Below are 20,837 nucleotides of genomic sequence, written 5' to 3'. Positions count from 1 at the left end.
TGTGCACGTGTCTCTCTCTGTGTGCGCATCTCTCTCTGTGCACGTCTCTCTCTCCCTCTCTGCCTGTGCGCGCGCCTCTCTCCCTCTCCGCCTGTGCGCGCGCCCCTCTCTCCGCCTGTGCGCGCGCCCCTCTCTCCGCCTGTGCGCGCGCCCCTCTCTCTCTCCGCCTGTGCGCGCGCCCCTCTCTCTCCGCCTGTGCGCGCGCCCCTCTCTCTCTCCGCCTGTGCGCGCGCCCCCCTCTCTCTCCGCCTGTGCGCGCGCGCCCCTCTCTCTCCGCCTGTGCGCGCGCGCCCCTCTCTCTCCGCCTGTGCGCGCGCGCCTCTCTCTCCGCCTGTGCGCGCGCGCCTCTCTCTCTCTGCCTGTGCGCGCGCCTCTCTCTCTGCCTGTGCGCGCGCCTCTCTCTCTCTGCCTGTGCGCGCGCCTCTCTCTCTCTCTGCCTGTGCGCGCGCCTCTCTCTCTCTCTGCCTGTGCGCGCGCCTCTCTCTCTCTCTGCCTGTGCGCGCGCCTCTCTCTCTCTCTGCCTGTGCGCGCGCCTCTCTCTCCCTCTGCCTGTGCGCGCGCCTCTCTCCCTCTGCCTGTGCGCGCGCCTCTCTCCCTCTGCCTGTGCGCGCGCCTCTCTCCCTCTGCCTGTGCGCGCGCCTCTCTCCCTCTGCCTGTGCGCGCGCCTCTCTCTCCCTCTGCCTGTGCGCGCGCCTCTCTCTCCCTCTGCCTGTGCACGCGCCTCTCTTTCTCTTTGCCTGTGTGCGCCTCTCTCTCTCCGTGTGTGTGTGTGTGTGGGGGGGGGGGGGGTGCGGTGGGGGCAGTGGTGGAGGGGTGGGGTGTGGGGAGCAGTGGGCCACTGTCTCTCTGAGCAGAAGCAGAGAGGCCCCAGGTGGTAACCAGAGAAACATGTACAACCAGATCCGGGATATATTCTTACTTCCACACCAGCTTACAAACATTACTGTAGAACCACATCTCATTACCAGTAACAGTAACCCCAAGCCTCGCTACCACTCTCCCTCCCCCCCACCCTAGCCTCTGCCCAACAATACTCACTGCCAGGTACTGGGGTCCGAGTGTATTGAGCCCAGCCAGGCTGCCCCACATGGTGGCTGCACTGAGCTGCTGCATCTGCTGCTGGAGCTGCTGGGCGATCCGCTTCTGCTCTTTGTCTTTCTGTGTGTCAGCGAATTTCACAACGATCGGAGAGGAACAGCCCTGCCAAGGAGAAGGCACAGTTGGGAGCAGGCGGCGATGCACACAACGGATCGAGTGCAAGCTGCAGAGTCTGATGGCGGGGAGCATCAGGCGGGAACATTTTGGAAAGATGGGTACAAGGTGCTTGAGGGGACGGGGCAGCAGTGGGGCACTGCGGAAGTCAGACATGCAGGACAAGTCCTAGGGATGATCTGCAGTGCTGGGTGAGCACAGGGACACAGGATTACTCAGAGATGCAGCTTACTACGAGGTGCAAGACACACTAGGAGTGCATGGACTGAACAGGGAAAGGCGAGACACAAAATGGTGAGATTTAACACACAGAATAGCGCTACGTTTTGCTAGACGGAAAGATTTAGCTAGTTAATAAGGTTCAGGAAGAGAGAGATCGGAGGTGGACATGCAGAAATCTTTGGATGGCAGGACATTTGGGAAGGCTGTTAAAAAGAACGTGGGGCTTCAATGAGTATAAACATGAGAGTGGCATGCCAGACTGCCTCAGCTGTCCTGAAGCTCAGCTCTAAGACAGCTGGAATACCACACTGAGCCAACAGCCCTCCCGGCATGCAGAAGGCTCACCTCCATTGTCTGTGACTGGTGCATTGTTTTGATTGCATTCTGAGCCATTGATCTTGTCGTAAATGTTATAAATGCGCAACCTGTGGAGAGACAACAGATCTTCAGGGACTTCGACAACAGAATGGCAGTTTCAAAACACACACAGAGGCGGCAGCCCGCAATGGGGAGTAAGACGAGCAGAGTTAATGCCACGTTCCGGGGCGTGGTGATGAGGGAGATCCGAAACAGCTCTCTGGCTGCTCCACCGGTGAATGAGACAGAGTTGGGGCACCCACATGTCCCACCACCCAGGTTCAGGTACCTACACTTACTGCATCCCCTGGGACACAGACGTTCTACGGCTGCGGTCGCTAGCAATAACCTTTGGATGTCCCAGAAAGCTTTGTAGCTAAGTGTTTCTGATCTGCAGAGCAGTTGTAGGAATTAAGGCAGATAATTTGTACACAATACCACAAACAGCAAGGAGACAATGAGCAGCAGCAATCGCAGCATCAAACACGAGGTACAGCAAACCTCGAGGAGAGGATCGAGAATCTGCTGCGACGAACTCTTCAACACAAATGAAAAGACAAATAAATTATTCACTCCTTTTAAATCTCCAGTGTGCTTCTCATGGAAACCCACAGTACATCTGTGCTTTTAGTCACGAGCTCTGGCGTCTTGTTCTCACACATCCATGTAATACCCTGATCCCCAGCCTTACACCACCTCTGATTATCTCCACCTCTGGATCCAAAATGAAAGTCAGATAAAGGAAGAACAGACAGAGCAGGGAGCAGAGTGAGGCAGCTGGAGGGGAAGGGCACAGTGAAGGTGGTGGGGGGGTTACAGAGGGCAGATGATATGGGGTGAGGGAGATCAGGGGCAGGGTGAGGGAGGAGGGAGGGAAGGAATGTGGCTGAGGGCAGGTGAGTGGGAGGGAAGGAGAGAAGGAGGGAGGGAGGGTGGTCCTGGGGCAGGTGAGGGGGAGGGAAGGAGGGAGGGTGGTCCTGGGGCAGGTGAGGGGGAGGGAAGGAGGGAGGGTGGTCCTGGGGCAGGTGAGGGGGAGGGAAGGAGGGAAGGTGGTCCTGGGGCAGGTGAGGGGGAGGGAAGGAGGGAGGGTGGTCCTGGGGCAGGTGAGGGGGAGGGAAGGAGAGAGGGTGGTCCTGGGGCAGGTGAGGGGGGAGGAAGTTCTGGAGACAGGGGAGGGGGAGGAAGGGAGGGTGTCTGGTTGGGGGGTGGGTGAGGTTGAGAGAGGGATGGTAGATAGCTGGGGGGAGGATGAGGAGGTGAGGGTGATCGGGGCAGGCAGGGAGAGGGGGCTGAGGTGGGGGTGAGCAGGGATGTATGGAGAGGAAGGCAGGATGGAGTGAAGCAGGAGCTGGGGTAGGTGGGGGGAATGGGGGTGGGGGGCAGGGGGTGTATTGGATTGCCCCAAGTGAGCAACACCACAAGCGTGTCAGTGGAAGAGATCCCAAGCAAAGCCACTGATCCCCCCCCCTCACTCACCTCTACTCAGCCCATCTGGGCCCCGTAATATCCTACATTCTTCTATCTGTCCGAAAGGGGAGAACATGACGCGCACATCGTTCTCGTTGCATTTCTTGGAGATCATCCCCACAAATAGCTTTCTGTCTTCTACAGCTGCAATCAAACATGGGAGTTATTACAGAAACCTTTGCAAAGAGGGGTGCACAGGCACCAAAAGCCAGCTGCAGAACAGAGACTCAAGAGTGCCCAACATACTAGGCAACAAGGCTTTAGCCTTTGACGTGCACGGGCTGACTCACCATTGTTCTTCTCACTGTCTGCTGGCTTCATCTGTATAGGATGGTGCATCTGAGGAAGAGAGGAGGCAGCAGATCAGTACCGAGCCGGCACGTAAGTGTTCCTGATGGTTCACTGTTGCACAGAGCCAGCACACTCTCCCGACTAACTCCTCCCCCCACCCCCCCTCCAGATACAAACAATGACCTGTCAGGTTAAATCATTTGGTTTGGCAGCCGGTGAAACCCGGTAACCCGGATTCGATCCCGACCTTGGGCGCTGTCTGTGTGGAGTTTTGCACGTTCTCCCTGTGACTGGATGGGTTTCCACCGGGTGCTCCACTTTCCTCCCTCGTTCTGAATGCTGCCTGGATTGGGGAGCATGCCTTATGAGAACAGGTTGAGTGAACTCGGCCTTTTCTCCTTGGAGCGACAGAGGATGAGGGGTGACCTGATAGAGGTGTATAAGATGATGAGAGGCATTGATCGTGTGGATAGTCAGAGGCTTTTCCCCAGGGCTGAAATGGTTGCCACAAGAGGACACAGGTTTAAGGTGCTGGGGAGTAGGTACAGAGATGTTAGGGGTAAGTTTTTTTACTCAGAGTGGTGAGTGCGTGGAACGGGCTGCCGGCAACAATGGTGGAGGCTGATACGATAGGGTCTTTTAAGAGACTTTTGGATAGGTACATGGAGCTGAGAAAAATAGAGGGCTGTGGGTAAGCCTAGTAATTTCTAAGGTAGGGACATGTTCGGCACAGCTTTGTGGGCCGAAGGGCCTGTATTGTGCTGTAGGTTTTCTATGTTCCAAAGATGTGCGGGTTGGTAGGTTAATTGGCCACTGTAAATTGCCCTTAGTGTGTAGGTGAATGATAGAATCTTGGCAGGGCAAGGGGAGGAGTTGATGCAAATGTAGTCACAGTATCATGGGTTAAGGTACAATTAGCATAAATGGGTGGTTGATGGTCAGCACAGACTTGGTGGGCATCTCTCCATGATCCCATTTTCCTCTCAACAAAAACTGAATAGTTACGGAGTTTCCTGCTTTTATTTCAGATTTGCGGCGTTCGAGGCATTTTATTTGGCAACGGGATCAGCAGGTACACTCAACCCACCTGTCGGAAAAAGTTGACCATGCTCCCATTTCACTACATGATATCCCTGCAGGACCAGGCAACTCAGAAGGGTCTTTATAAGGCACTCGCAGAATGAGGTAACAGCGAAGTGGGAAGAGGCAGGGAAAAGGGAAGCAGGATTTGAATAAGCATGTTGGGATGACTGGTCTTCTCCCTCACTGCCTTCACGTACCATTGCTCGTGGACAGAAGCAGTCTCCCATTTACAAAATACCTCTGCATATTCACCACTAAATAATAATTCCAACTAAATGCACCCAGACGATTGTCTTTCCTCCAATTCTTTCTCTATATCTTGTCAACTTTCTCCTCTCGTCTCCAGAGCTCAATGCTTCCCACACTTCTTTGTCCCCTCCATTCCTTCACCTCCAGCACCCATGATCGTCCCCTTAATCGAGGAATCGACAGTCTTGGGGAACCAGCACGGAAGAGGAGTCGACTCCAGCTTTGACCAGCCACGATCACATTGAATGGCAGGGAAAGCAGGCAGGCTCGAGGTTCCTGGCGGTCTGCTCTTGCTGCCATTTTCCGGTGTACCACCCCACCTTGCTGTGCTCTCCAAGGCCCCACCTTTGTATCTCATTGATTTTCTCAGAAGGCATAACTAGGGCCCCTTCACTGCCTTTTTATTTATTCCATTACTTCACGGCCAGCCAATCCCCGCATGACCCCACCCACCCCCTCCCCCTCTCCCCCCACCTCCCAATCCTTATCAACCTGTCTAGGCCAAAACAGCCCTGACCCTCTAGACCTTGGAGCACTGACCACCTTTGAGATTTGTTCAATTACAATGCTGAGGTGCCTGTCTTATAGAGTACCATCCAGTTTGGATCATTTTCCCCTGGTCTTTCAATCAAAATGTATCGTCTCACACTCTTTCGCTTTTGATCTGCCACATCCACACTTTTCACCAGCTACTGCTGACCTTTTAAGTTCTATTTCTAGAGCAAAGAGGAACCAAAGATTGCAAAGTGAACTGAGTGCAATATGAATGGGAAGTTGTGAGTTTGATGAGAGTACAATATCAGTGCAAACGAAGAAAGAGGAGCTGCTCCACCTCCTAATAGCTGTAATTGCTTGTGTAAGCTTGAGTCACATTTTAAATGTCATTCTGCATTTTAGCACTTGGGGCTTCTATGTAAATAAAAGCCTGATTCCTGGTTACCTCTAATCATCTACAAGGGTGGATGTGGTAGTGCGGGTTGGATGTCTGGACCCACAATATGTGGGAGTTTCTAGGCAGCAAGTCTGACCCTAGAAGTCACCCAGGTCCTCTCACACCCCCCCTTCTTCCCAACCCTAACCTGGTTACCAAGTTACAGCCCCCCTGGGCAACAGCCCCGTTACCCAGTTTCTTTCCCCTTCCCCACCTGGTTTCATCTGCCGATCACCTATACACTCAACCCACTGGGTCCCCTTATCCCCCTTCCCCACCGTTCCCATCGGCCCACCATCCATCCCCTGTCGGATTTCACTCACCACCCTCCTTATCAGATTCCATAATCTGCAGCCCTTTGTTGTCTCCAGTGATCACTAAGCTGTGGCATCTCAACCCCTCCCCTTCCCCCCACCCGATTCCATCTGTTCATCAAACCAGGGATCCACCTGTCGCGTGCCAACTCCTGCCTCATCTTTTCCGGTTACTTCTTTATACTGGCTATGCCCCCTTTATACTCCCAGTCCTGATGCAGGGTCACAACCCAAAATGCTGACTATTCCTGTGTCTCCACAGACGCTGCCTGACCTGCTGAGTTCCTCCAGCGGCTTGGTTTTTGCTCCAGATCCCAACGCCTACACTCTCGTGCCTCCTAGATGTCACATTTGACTTAGAAATCTCTTCCTCTAAAGAGGTTTCTAAGTCAAATGTGATATCTCTTCAGCTCAGAACCATTGTGTTAACTTGCATGCAGGGCACGCAACGATAGGGAGGTGAGTCGAGCAGAGCATTCAGGCGGTTTGTTCCTGAGCTGGTCAGTCAGAACAGAATTGGGTAACCAATAAGATACAGGGGAGAGAAACATAACCGATGCACAAGAACTGACCCCATGGGAATCTGGCCACGACAGAGAAATCTTGCCGATCTTCTCCTAAACTCTAGAGAATACAGTCCCAAGTTACTCAATCTCTCATCATATAGCAAACCTGCCATCTCAGGAGCGAGTCTGGTGAAACTTCTCTGCACTCCCTTCTATGGGAAGTACATCCTTTTTAACGAGACCAAACTGTACTTCATACTCCAGGTATGGTTTCACCAAGACCTTACATGACTTCAGTAAGACATCTTTACTTCTGTGCTCAAACCCTCCCAGGATAAAGGCCAACGTAACATCGGCCTTCCTAGCTGCTTGTGCACCTGCACATTAGCTTCCGGTGAATTAAGCGCAAGGACACCCAGGGCACTTTGAACATCAACATTTTATACCCGTTACCTTTACTAAATACGCTGCTTTTCTGTTAGTGTACCAAAGTGGCCCCATGTTTAATGTGTTAGTGTTGGATTAGTGTAAAGATGGGTGCTTGATTGTCAGCTTGGATGCAGTGGGCCAAAGGGCCCATGTCTGTGCTGTACCTCTCGCTGACTCTTATGTTCTCACCCATGGCTTGCCGATTACCCCCTTGAAGACTCTTTACATTTTCCTCTTCACTTTGAATTCCAGCTTTTTCTGTATCACCAACAAACATCAGCTTAAGTGCTGATACAGATAGTGAATAACTGGGGCCTAATCAGTGAGCTCTGTGGTATTCCACTAGTCACAGCCTGCCAAACTGAGAAGGACCCCCTTATTCCCAGTCTTTGCTTTCTTAACCAATTCTCAGCCCACACCAGTATACTATCCCCAATTCCGTGTACTCAAAACTTGCTGACCAAGTTTCTGTGTGGAATCTTACCAAAAGCCTCCAGAAAGACCAAATACACATCCACGGGCATGAGCGAGATTAGGTGGTTAAGGAAACATGCTGGGAAATGGGATTGATTGCTCTGACAGCCAGCATTGATGTGAAGGCTGAATGGCATATGGAAATAAGAATAAAAATATGCATATTAAAGAACAATAAATTAGTCAAACATGATTTCCCTTCCATGAGTCCATGCTGACTCTGCTCAATCCTATTCTTTTCCAGATGTTTTGTTATTAGATCCTTCATTATTGTTACTGGCACATTCCCTACTACTGTTATTTTCCTAGCCAGTTGGTAGATTCTTGTTCGCTCTTTCGTTCTTTCCTTCCTTCCATAGTGGGATTGCATTTGCTACCCTCCAATCTGTATGAAGCTAGAGGATTGTTGAAGATGATATCCAGAGGTTCTGTCATCTCTTTCAAAACTTGGAGGTGTGGATTGTGGGGTCCTTTGGATGTGATGGCTTTAAGACACACCAACTTCTTTGGTTTGTTTAGCTAATACTAGTTTCCTTCAGTTCCTCCTTTCACCAGACTTGGCTCTCCAGCAGAGTTGCTGTGTCTTCTCTTGTGAAGGCAGACACAAAATATTTTGTTAAATTTCTCTACGATTTTCTTATTCCCCATTATAAACTCTCACATCCATCTGTTAAATCTTTTCTTCATATATACCTACACTAGCTCTTACGTCTGTATATATGTTTACCAGTTTAATCTCTTGCTCTATTCTCCCTTAGGTTATCAATTTCTTGGTCTTCCTTTGTTGAATTATGAAATGCTTCCAAACTACAGGCACACTGCTATTTATCAACTTCATAAACCTCTACCTTTGATTTATTACTATCTTTAACCTATACCGTCGGCAATAGACGGACTATTGGATTTCACTTCACTGACGCTCCACTTTAACTTGAGGGGACACTGGCCTGTACCAGTCCTTGTGCCTCACGTGTACACCAACAGACTTCTAACACTCTAACAAATTTCTACAAATGTACTGTTAAAAGTATCCTGACTGGTTGCATCATGGTCTGGGACTGCAATTCGAATGCACAGGAACACAAGAAGCTGCAGAGAGTGGTGGACTCAGCCCAATACATTGCGGGCACATCCCTCCGCACCATCGGTGGTATCTACATGAGGCACTGCCTTAAGAAGGCAATGTCCATCATCAAAGGTCCCTGCCATCCGGGCCGTGCCATCTTCTCACCACTACCATCGGCAGGAGGTACAGAAGCCTGAAGCCCCCACACCACCAGGTTCAAGAACAGCTACTTCCCTTCAACCATTTGGTTCTTGAACCAACCGGCACAACCTTCATCACTACAGTATACCAACACTATGACCACTTTGCACTAAAATGGACTTTGTTTTTGTGTTCTTTCTTGTAAAAATGTTTAATTTATGTTTTTCTTGTGAATGCTAATTATCTGACGTGCCTGTGATGCCGCAAGTAGGTTTTTCATTGGACCTGTGCACACACATGTATGACAATAAACTTGACTTTCTCAGATAACAGTCACCTTAGCTGCAACATTGGTCGTTGTCATCATGTATCCCACTCATCCCCTCCCTATTATCACTCCTTGCACGAGGTGTATAGAACTAAGAGGGAGATAACTAGTAGGAGACTTAACCCATAGCCGGGGGGGCGGGGGGGGTGCGCAGCAGGGGTTTGGGTGGGTGGGAGAGAGGGGTGTGAGGGTGTGAGGGGAGGAGTGTCTCCTGACTGATGCTGCTTGACGTTGAGTGGCTGAGTATCTACAGCATTTGCTGCTTATACCTTTATAGCTGCTTTATTTCTCCAGTCCTCTAATACTTGCTGCACCTTCCTAAAAGCACTACCTCACACTTCTCTGGACTAATTCTATTTGCCACTGCACAGACTAAATAATTTTGCAATTCCTCCTCACTGTCACAACACTCGGTCAAATTTTTTATCATCTGCAAACTTTTTTATCATGCCTCTGCATTTGTCTAAATCATTCATTATAAAATGCAAGGGACTGAGTACCGAGATCTGTGGAACCCCACTGATAACAGCTTTCCAGTCACAAAAACCATCTATCACCAACACCCATACCTTCCTGCAACTGCGCCAGTTTTGGATCCAACTTGCCACTCCCCCGTGGGCTTTTACTTTTTAGGAAAGCCTGCCAAGTGGGACCTTGACATAAACATTGCTGAAATTCATTGCAAGATCCTCAGCTGGCAGTGTGAATAACTGACAAAGTAGATTGCTGGAACACTAGGCACAAGTTATTCATGCTGTAACAGGCAAATTTGATCCCTGGGACTGTCCTGCATTTCCCAATAGCCTCTGACCTCCTGTCAATACAGATCCTTCATGCCTCACAGCAAGGCCAGCAACTGTGCTTAAGTAACTGTGGCACGCACCTAACTGCAGGCCAGCTCTGTTTAAAAGGTAGAACCACAGTCCTTTCGCAGATGTACCTCTACTCCGACTAAAGTGTGGCAGCTAATACGGACGTACTCACCCCAGGCAAAATCTTCATATTGTGAAGGGCATTTTGTGCTTCTAGCGCTGCTTTACGGGTATAAAACGTTACAAAGCAACAACCTAGAAAGAGACGCATAAATTAAACAGCAGGAACAGCCCCACCTGTCAAATTCCAGCAACTCCCAGGCCTCCCCAGGTCTGCTTTGGCCGAGAGATTGATCAATTCTCAGTTGCTCCACCTTTCCCTTCCCCCCAAAGTACGGTGAAGACTCGCGTACAGTTCAACCCAAAGCAAAGTAGCTAGGTTCCGCTGATGCTCAACGATGCTCCACTTTAACTTGAGGGGACACTAGCCTGTACCAGCCCTTGTGCATCATGTATACACCGGCAGAGAACAGTCACCTGAGCCGCTGCACAGGTCACTCTGTCATCATGTATCCCACCCATCACTTCCCTACTACCACTCCTTGCAACAGGTGTACAGAATTATGAGGAGCGTAGCTAGCAGGCAACTCAACCCATAGCAGAAGTGTCTAAAACTCGAGGGTATAGGTATAGGGCAAGGGGTAACAAGTCCAGGGGGGAAACTGGGGAGGAGCTTTTTTCCACCCAGAAAGTAGTTGGAATCTGGAACACACTGAGTGGTTGGTGTAGGCAGAGACTCTCGCATTCACTCAGTGTCTAAACTAGCACATGAATTGCGAAGACGTGGAAAGCTATGGACCCAGTGCTGGGAGATGGGATTACTGCCGATGGTGGCCTGCTTCTGTGCCGTATGACACGGGCTCCAGAGCCCTCGGCAACTTCAGCAATGCATGGTCCACATTTAACACTGCTGTCCCCCTGCCTCTTTTCAATCCATCCAGTCCCAGAAAGGGCTCGTGTTATAGCGAGAGGTTGGGCAGGCTGGGACTTTATTACTTGGAGCACAGCAGACTGAGGAGTGATCTTAAGAGAGTTGTATGAAACATGATGGGCACAGACAGGGTGAATGCACACAGTCTTTTGCCCAGAGTTGTGGAATCAAGAACTAGAGGCTATAGGTTTAAGGTGAGAGGGGATAGATTTAATAGGAACCTGAAGGGCAACTTCTTCCACCCAGAGGGCAGTCTGTATATGGAATGAGCTACCAGAGGAAATGGTTGAGGCAGGTAAGTTTACGACATTTAAAAGACACTTGGACAAGTACATGGATAGCAAAGGTTTGGAGGGATATGGGTCAAATACAGGCAAATGGGACTAGCTCAGATAGGAATCTTGGTCGGCATGGACCAGTTGGGCCGAAGGGCTTGTTTTCGGGCTGTATGATTCTGTGACTAGAGGTCATTACCTGCCTGCAGCTCACAAATTCCCATGGCTCCCAGAAACCAAGGGACCCCTGAAGCCTGGCATCTATTCAAGGGAGCTTGTATCATAACCAGCTCGACAACTTGAGCCAGCCGGAAGCTAATGACTGAATTTTCATACAGCACATAATCCAGAGCTGAACTGCGTTATGCAACCGCTGCACAAGCTAACCTCGGGCTTTGGTGGAGCTGACCTGAAGGGAAAGGGGAATAGAATTTAGCAAGCTCACCTTTACTCTGAGGAGGGTTTTGACTTCTGTCGCGGAGTACATTGATCTCATACACAACACCGTACTGCTCAAAGAGTTCCTTCAGCTCTTTTTCTGACCAGGACCTCGGAATCTGACCCACAAACATCTTGATGGAGTCAATGTCGGGCTGGTCGGGGTGATCCAGAGACCCGTTCATTTTCTTTGATCTGCACAAAGGAGAAACAGCAACAAGCATTGGTCCAAAAGTTTGGCTGGGTGTGCAAGCAGACTGTGTGTGTGGTGGTGGGGGGGGGGGGCGGGGGGGGGGGGGGGGGGAGGTGGGGAAGGCTGGTGGCTGTAAGCATGCCAGAAGACAGACCACAGACTGTAAAGAAGAGAGAATGCGGGACAGAGCAAGATGGGGGGAAACAACCACCAGACATGGGGCCGGTGCAAGCAAAGAGAGGGCAGCATTTTAATCACCTTAATGATGCTATATTAATGGGCCAGACTACCTGAGGAAGACGTTCACCTGCCCACTCAGTGGTGACAGGCAAGTCTGCTGAGCTCCTGAGCGCATTCAGCAGGGTGACCCCATGAAGTTTCCCTGGCGCTCACCCATCACTGACGTGCCACTGGCCCTCTCGTGTACCCCACTGGTGCTGTCAACATGAAAGCTCCCCCCAACCCCCCCACCGCCCAGAGCCTCTCTGTTAACTATAGGCAAGGCCTGACACCTGTCGCTATGAAGGTATGTGGGAATACCAATAGGCCAGTGTTAATCAAGATAAGGGTTCTTCACTGGGGCCTTCAGAATGCAAGCCAAAGAAAAACATGAAAAAAAAGGCAAAAAAGCTGACAAATGAAACCATGTACCCTCAGAGTTAAAAGTGAAAACAAATTCTGTGCAAGGTGTTGAACAAGCCTTAAATCCATATTTTATCCGAGTTTTTTGCGTTCTTCCAATGCCACTAATTACTGTGTAATATTCCAACACATTCTCAAGGACGTTGGCACAGAATAAACTGTAAGTACCGTGCTGGGCTCAGGATGAACTCTTGCAGCAACATTTTACTCTTATCCAGGCATGGCAATAAACTTAAATTCCAATTTGTGTTTTTCACCAATGACATGAAACAAGCCTTGCCAAATTTAGTTCGATATTTTGCAAACTAACTGCATAGAAGTGTTGGCAATGCTTATGCGTGTGATTCCCAAACGCCAGATTCCCATGATACACAGTGAGAGTGAAGATGAAGTGGTCTGATACTGTGTAGTGTGAAGGCACCAATGGAAGCTGAGCAGGCAACCTGTTTAGGGCATTTCTGTTACTCTTGGCACGCGACTCGGTACTTTGTCTGGCCATCCATTTAAAAGGTGACTTCTGCATAGCACTGGGAAAAAATTATAAATAATTTACAGCACGCGACATATAACAAAAATACAACTGTGTTGAAATAATTTGTAGCAGTATGAATGCAACAGAGAGTCTCAGCCAAGATACAATGGATAGATTATAGAGCAGGGGAGAATATTGCAGAAAATATCTCTATCAATGCTGGCTGCTCCTATCGTAATCTGATCACGTCTGGCTTGAATATGGTGCAGTGATTGATACACAACTCAATATTCCCCCCTACAATATTTCAGAGGCGCGTAAAACAAAGGCCAATGAAAGAGCCCAGCTTCCCTGCCAAAGAGTTTTAAATGCATAGAATGCTACCCCGCTCTGTCTTCAGCAGAATTTCACCTCACTTTACCGTCTATAATAATCAAGTAATGCAGTCCAGAACTACTTAATCCCTCTGTTTGTATTATTTAGATACATTAATACAAACAGAACTAACACAATTTTAAATAAGACATTATTTTATGGCATGAACTGCATTAACTCCCACAATCTTCCCCCATCGCAAATAAGCAGGAGGCTCCTGTACCCGAGTCTCATTCTAGATCTCCTACCACTCAGCAGTCCAGGTGCCTTGGAAATCTCTGGCCGAGCCCCGGGACTGCTGGAAGACGAAGCCATTCGCTTGTGCGAGGAGGGTCAGGCGATTCAGCTCCCGGTGGCACGGTGAGGGATCAGCTTCTCCAGCAGGTGGGCAGTCAGCGAGAGCTGAGGGACTATGTCGATCCTTCCAACCAGCACTGGAAGTACAGACAGGCTGCAAGGTTTGGATGATCCAGCCCAACACAGCGTCAACCGCTCCTGTTGTTTCTATCCCAGTAATCAAGGACCCAAGTTTCAGGAGCAGTGTGTTCAATATGCTGCCTCTACATATCTGCGTCCTACTCCAGAATGGATTCATTGGGACAACCCACTCAACTCAATTCCCCACATCCATCCTGGGATAAGTCACTCAGTACACCTGTATCCGCTAGTATCTCACTCAGCATGTCTGCTAGCAGAAGTCCCCAGGGATATATAACACCTGGTGCACCCATTCTTGGGGGACTTGGCCTGGAATAACCACATGGGACATCCCACCACCTCCTCCCCCCCCATCCCCCCGCCAAACTTGAGATTGGGTCCCACCAACAATCTGTTGCTCAGCAATTCCTTCTCCACTGCTCCACTGTCCACAAGTGGAGCTGCCACGGTTGTGGAGCTGCCACGGTTGTCGTTCTGCTGCGAGGACCAAAGGCATTCAGACAAGGAGCAGCGGAGCCCCCGGTTTACGAGGCAAGGGACCATCCGCTGGAGGCTGGTCGCAGCTCAGCTCGCCTTGGATGCTCAGCAGATACAGAAGTCTGAGAATGCACTGGGGGGGGGGGGGGGGGGGGGCCCGATCAGATGCTGCCCTCCTACCCCACCGCCAAACACACTACTGAGCCGAGTGACACACCGACATCCTGGAGAGAGGGGCTGCCTGGAACAGAAACATCGGCCCCATGCTTTTGAATGGAGTTGTAATCCTGAGGGAAAATTAAGTGCGGGTAAATGTGAATTATTTCACTTTAATTTGGTATTTCTAATTATTTGATAGTCTGACATCGTAAAATACTATCAGAGATGTTTAAAAACAGTTCAAAACCCCCTGAGAGCACTGAACTGAAGGGAATTTCACAGGCAGAGCCACAAATCTACTCTGTGTGGACTCATCTCTCCACATAGGACACTTTCCGGATATACCTGCATCCGGAAAAAAACAGGTCTTGGGCATTCACTGGGCCCAGCCTCGTGTGGGCTTCAAGTGCCACTGAAGGCAGCTGCACTGACCAGTAACCCAAACCTTCCACATTAAACTGACTCTGGTCCACCTAAAGTCAATGTAAATCTTTAACAGCGGAACATGACACACTGTTCCATCTCCCTGCAGTGTTCATGGCTCAGTAATGTCCTGCCACGAGGCCACAGATACGTACTGTGAGAAGGTTTCTTTCTCAACTATCTGTTTTAACCAGGTGACCAGTGAGTCACAACAAACACACCAGGTACAATCTGGAACCTCAATTAGCATGAATCTGCCATACTTTATTTCTGCTTAACGGAGACACGGTATATGACCAGTTCAGTCAGAGGGTAAACACCACAACAATCCCACTCCCTTGACAACCACCATCTTTCCTCCCAATGTAAGCTCCATGGTTTTAAACACGATAAGGTGGCAGTGGGGTCTCGGGTGTTGGTGCCCAGACTCGAAGCTGCACAGTAAAGCCAACCCAGAGCCTTCTGGCGAAACAATGTACGCTTGTGGATAGACAGTGGACCAGTCTTAGGCTCTCTCATCTGAGCTCAAACAGTTACTGCACTGTAGTCCCAAGTATAGCTACAATTATTAAATTAATTAGAGCTCTGACTGTTCTGCAGTAACTTAGTTTAATGAAGCCGAACTTGAACTCAGCTCATTTAGCTCCACTTCCCAATTGTAGTTAATGTGGCTTCTTGGTCACTTGTGCATGGAGACTGGCCGTCAAGCAGGTTCCCGCTCCCCAGCCCCTCAGATATGCCTAAACTCCTCCATCAGCCAAGCATTCCATATAGTGTCTGACACCCCCCACATGACATTCTTGCATCAGCTGGACAGACCTGCGGCCTCTATCAGCTCCGTGCCAGTCATCATGCATGTGCCCATGGTTACAATGGACTGGATGACTAAGTATTCACATGAGCATATTTCCTAACCCTGAACCACTCCAGCACAATAGCATGAGGTCAAACAACAGTTCTCTTCCCATTCCTCGATCCTTGGGTTGTTCAGGTTCCCTTAAGCACCTTCCAACTGCATTGGTAGACTTCCAAATCCTCCTAAGAGTGCTCCCAATCACCACTTCAAACAAGCAAGTGTCTATTTTCTCCTAACCAATGTCAAAGGAGAACAGTAGCATCCCTCAGTTCTTGACAACTTAGTGTTGCTATTCTAAAACCTTCACAGGGAAGATGTGGGAGTCTCTGACTATCTTCATTTTCAACTATAGCTTATCCATCAAAGACTTCAGTGTTGAGCTTTCAATCATAGGTTACTGTCTTTGGAGCACCCTTGCTGAGAATTCTTTCCCTATTGCCCTCAATCAACTTAGCATGTCCTCACTTTAGGGGACATAACTTGCTCTGCTTCTACTGATCCTTCCACACAGTTCTTTCCTCAATCTCACACACCACCTGATTGGTTCCAGCCACCCTTATGCCAATTGTAATTTTGCTACCATCAGGTCATGCCAACGATCTCTAAGCACTTCATTGCATCAACCCATGGATACATGGCCCACCCATCCTACTCTGTTACCATACCCCTTCCTAATGAATCCCTCTGGCCTGACAAACTCCCAATCTTTCATACCTACCCTTTTTAATCATATCTATGAGTCACAGGCTGAAAGATTTCCCTCTCCAATGAAGTCAAATCTCATCAGCCCAGGAGATACCTCAAGGCAAGCTCATGCCAAATTCCTATTTTACTACCACTAACTTTATATTCTAAATGGGTAGATTTTGTAGGCTTTGCTTCCAAAATCACTGCGCTCTTTTCTGGACCCCTAACAGCAACACACCTCAGCCACACTCATCTTGCAGCCAGTCCCTTTGCTCTTTTTAGCTTCGCTATCCAACTTCAGCTCTTGTTCTACCCTGTGCTTTGTGCACCCCTCCCTTCCAAAGCAGATAATGCACAACTTCCTTTTCAGTTGTACATCAACTCCTCCCTCTCATCAGTCAACACTTCCATTCTTTTCACAATTATCATCCTCCCTAACTCAATCGTCCCTCTTTGGAAGGCGTAGGCCAATCACCCTGATGCCCCTGAATGTACCACCCTTCCTCACCGAAATGTTCATTTATACAACTACTCCCCCGTTAGCAATAAATCTCCAATTTGAGTTCTAGTAGTGCCTGGAGAAAATACATGGTACAAGTGATCAATGACAGAAATTGCAGTTCATTTTGTTTTCCATTGCCCTGACACTTTTGACCTCTCAAATTATTCAAGGCCTTCTACGTTCTTGGCTCTCACTATTTAGAGGTTATCCTTTGTCAACAACAACCACCCATGTAGGAGAATGCTGCTCTAGTTGAATGCACAAACAACTTGTTCATGATCAGATTCCGAATGATTCTAATTTCCTGCATGTTCACTGTTAGCAAAAACTGAACCCATTCTGTCAGGTTCTCATGAATTTCCTTGCGCCTGAGTAGAAATTATACCCATTTTCCCAGATTCCTCCTCAAACTCCAGCCAAGAGACCTCAATCTTCTTTTCAGCCACGTGCTAAGCTTTCTACTCTATAGGGGTCTACTTCAAGGAATGTCTGCTTACACCTTGGTAACAGGGCTTAAATTAAAACTCCCATCCAAGTCCTCACCACTTAAGATTGTTTTTTATTTCCCCAAATACCATCCTCGCCATGGTCCATTCCTCTATTCCCTTCAAGTCAATCCAGGTTCCCTCCCGAAGTCCCATGCACCCTGTAACTCGCTATGCTGGAATGAATCAATTCTCTTCAATTGTTCTCCTCCTTTATTTCCCCTTGACTCCAGGTTACTGCCAGTCCCTTCTCCCCCCCACCCCCCCGTCTCAGTCAACCCTTCTGCCCCCCCCACATCCCAGTCGACCCATCTCCCCTCCCCCCCCACATCCCAGTCGACCCATCTCCCCTCCCCCCATCCCATTCGACCCATCTCCCTCCCCCCACATCCCATTCGACCCATCTCCCCTCCCCGCCACATCCCATTCGACCCATCTCCCCTCCCCCCCACATCCTATTCGACCCATCTCCCCTCCCCCCCACATCCTATTCGACCCATCTCCCCTCCCCCCCCACATCCCAGTCGACCCATCTCCCCTCCCCCCCACATCCCAGTCGACCCATCTCCCCCAACACCCCAGTAAACCCCTCTCCCAGACTGTATTCCCCAATGCTCAGGACCACACACACAAACCAATTAGGGCAGCGTTATATCCAATTTTTGGCTGCAACGTCTTCCCCCTCTTAGAATGTGTCAAAAGACACTTGGTTTCTGCACGCAAGGGTCACCGTCAGGCTGTGTCCAGTCCATCATCAAAGATCGAACTCAGCAGATACTGAATGCCGAGCCCACAATCCCAACAAGGTGGCCATCTTCACTTCACTGGCAAAGTCTACTCAGTGCACAGACTTGGAACTTAGGTCAACAGCCACATGTATAATAGTGGCAGCAATTAACCATAAGCGAACCCAGGGACTAAATCCTATTAACCACGGCACCTCACAGAAACCGGGCTTGAAGCCCAGTCCAAACACTAGTTCCGATTGCACTTATCACTCCACAGCTGGTTTCTTCAACACCGGAGAGGCAGCACCAGGAGAATGCTGCTCTGTTAATCGTCAAGTACTTAACTGCAGCTCCATCTCCCCTTCAGGTGGGTGAAAGAAATCCCCTGCAAGACTAAATGAAGTTCCGAGCCAATACTTTTAAACTCACCAAACAGCACTTAGATTTGGTCTTTGGAACTTGCTGCCTATTATTTCTAATAAAAAAGACTACACTTGAAAAGTAACTCTTTCAGTCCATCACAACCATGCCAGCAATCAGTCCCACATCTCAGACCATCTCCCTGCACTCAAAATGTTATCGTGTTGTATTCTTCCCTTTAAACATTGCTGTTAAAAAAACACCGCATATATTTCTTTAATTTTAATCTTCAAAGTTTAACAGCAGTTGGTAGGTCAGAAATGAATAAGCCGGGGGGGGGGGGGGGGGGGGGGGGGGGGGGGGGGGGGGGTGGGGAAACAGATAGGTAGAGAGAGAAGGGGAGCAGGAGGCGGAGAAATAAAATTGAAACGATCACTGCAGTAACTTTAAAATGCCAGTTTAAAATGATTGAGTAATTTAATAGGATAGGTACAAATAAACTATGACCAACTACGGCTGGCAAAATCCAGAAACAAAGAGCTATAAGATTAGAGCAAGACTGTTCCATGGTGAAATAATCAAGCATATTCAAAATAGTGGAAATTTGAAACACTTCACCCAGAAGGTTTGGATGCTGAAAGACAGTTGCAACATTCAGGTCTGAGACGGGAGAGCAAGTCATGTCAGATTGACTACATAATCTTGAAAAAAAAACATACATAATATTCTTATATCAACAAGTCTGCATCAGACTGCGGCAACACAAAGACAAATTTCATTTTTCCTCACACACTCTCAGGGATTGGATGGGTTAGATACAAAGTAAAAGTCCCTCAACATTAACCCATCTAACATCCTCCAAGTTGATAAAGGATTAGATGTAGACTAAAAGTCTGTCTTTGCAAACATAGTATGGTATTTCACAATTTTATGGAGCTACACTGGTAATGTGCACACAACAGTTAAACTTGAATTAAAATTGCATGGATTCCTTGGTAAGTAATTTTCCACACTTGCTCTGAAACGTAGCTACTCTTCCCAAGCACGCGTATTAGAGGTCTAGCAATGAGCGCAGAGATAGGCAGAGAGACAGGTTGAAAGCTCGCAAAGCATGTGGCTGAGAAGTCTGCTGTAGCCCTGACAGCACAGTTCGCCCACCACACGCACAGTGTGGTCCCTACTCACACAGGGTTAGAGCTCAGGGTGCAGTGATCCACCATCATCTCCGGCAGGAAGTCCAACTTGAAGGAAGACATTCTCCTGGATGAGGCTGAGGGCAGAGACAGGCCTCTCTTTACAAGGCTCCACAACTTCTCAAAATAAGAACAAAAAAGTAGTTTTTTTAAAAAAAAGTGTTTCAAAAAAAAATCTCTGCAGGACTGATGGGGACAGGTGCTGCAGGGGTTTAACAACAGCTCACACTCAAGGCTTTTTACACTCACAACCTCACCACCCCCCCCCACAAACAGCAGCTGCTGTGTTTAACAGGTGGTGGAGAACAGGGGGGGATGGGGGTAATGGTGAGACTTGTAGAACCTGGGAGTCACGTCGGGAACAGTTTGGACCGAACGGAGTGAATCAGATGGAACAGCAACTGGATTAAATGGGAGGCAAACTCGCAAATACTATCTCACCCCGACACACAATAGAAAGTGCTGCGTCAGCGAGGTCTTTGTAAAATGTACAACCGAAGCGTACCAAAATGCAACGTTAGACAGATCCACTGTCAGATTGATCATGATACAGCCGCTTGATGATTGGGAATGAAAGCCTGCTGGTGCTTTAATCCACCATTAATGTCAGTCAGTCTGACATCAGCACAGAGCTCAGTTGCTTTCCATTAAGTTGGGGGTGGGGTAGGAAGGTGCGGGGATGTGGGGCAGGCAAGGCACAAAGGTAATGGAATGAATGGGCTGAGGACTGCCAGAACCAGGGGGCAAGGGAAGGGAAGTGCCCTCCTTACACTGGGATAGGAAGCAAGTTCTGTAGTTATATGAAATGAAGGTGGTGGTCAGACCCCACAAGGATCCTGCTTGCAGCTTTGGGCTTTGCCCTTTGGGACATATTAGCCTCGGCGGAGAGGGGGGGAGGTGGAACACAGCCGACTCCCCAGAACGCTGACTGAACCGGGGTTCAGTTGCCAGCTCTTGGTGCCGGCTGCAGCTCGTGGGTCCCAGTTCCGCTCCGGAGACTTAAGCACAAACGGCTCAGCTGCCACCCCAGTGCAGCACTGCAAGAGGGAGGCTATCACCCTGGAGACTGCCTTACCTGCCCGTCCCACCCCCCAGGCAAGCAGTGAACAAAGGACCCCACAGCAGTGTTTCAATGAAGCAGAGTGTTAACCTAAGACTACCAGATAACATCTAACCCTTGCTCATTATCACCAAAGACAAATCCCAATCCTAAACAAGAGGAATGTTCTTGGGACCTGGCTGCAATGAAAACAACAGCTGC

General features: G+C 49.2%; 1 protein-coding gene across 6 annotated transcripts in view; it reads right to left on the bottom strand.

The window, feature by feature from the left end:
- celf1 (cugbp, Elav-like family member 1) overlaps window positions 1-20,837 on the bottom strand; it is a 56,864-nt gene that overhangs the window by 18,406 nt on the left and 17,621 nt on the right. For 4 of the 6 annotated variants that reach the window (XM_052029085.1, XM_052029083.1, XM_052029082.1 and 1 more), the window contains exons 1-7: window positions 19,569-19,693; window positions 11,594-11,781; window positions 10,055-10,137; window positions 3,549-3,597; window positions 3,268-3,402; window positions 1,780-1,859; window positions 1,039-1,200 (exon numbers count right to left, since the gene is read on the bottom strand). In XM_052029085.1, coding sequence (XP_051885045.1) covers window positions 1,039-1,200; window positions 1,780-1,859; window positions 3,268-3,402; window positions 3,549-3,597; window positions 10,055-10,137; window positions 11,594-11,781; window positions 19,569-19,639 — 768 coding nt within the window. In that variant the 5' untranslated portion in view covers window positions 19,640-19,693. Of the gene's footprint in view, window positions 1-1,038; window positions 1,201-1,779; window positions 1,860-3,267; window positions 3,403-3,548; window positions 3,598-10,054; window positions 10,138-11,593; window positions 11,782-13,516; window positions 13,650-19,568; window positions 19,694-20,837 lie in introns of those variants that run through there. The other 2 variants (XM_052029088.1, XM_052029087.1) reach the window with 2 other exon arrangements.

This window comes from Pristis pectinata, chromosome 14 (assembly GCF_009764475.1).
Source record: "Pristis pectinata isolate sPriPec2 chromosome 14, sPriPec2.1.pri, whole genome shotgun sequence".
NCBI classification, from domain to species: Eukaryota; Metazoa; Chordata; class Chondrichthyes; order Rhinopristiformes; family Pristidae; genus Pristis; species Pristis pectinata.
Note: the sequence above shows the minus strand (reverse complement) of the source record. Positions and strands in the feature narration are given on the sequence as shown.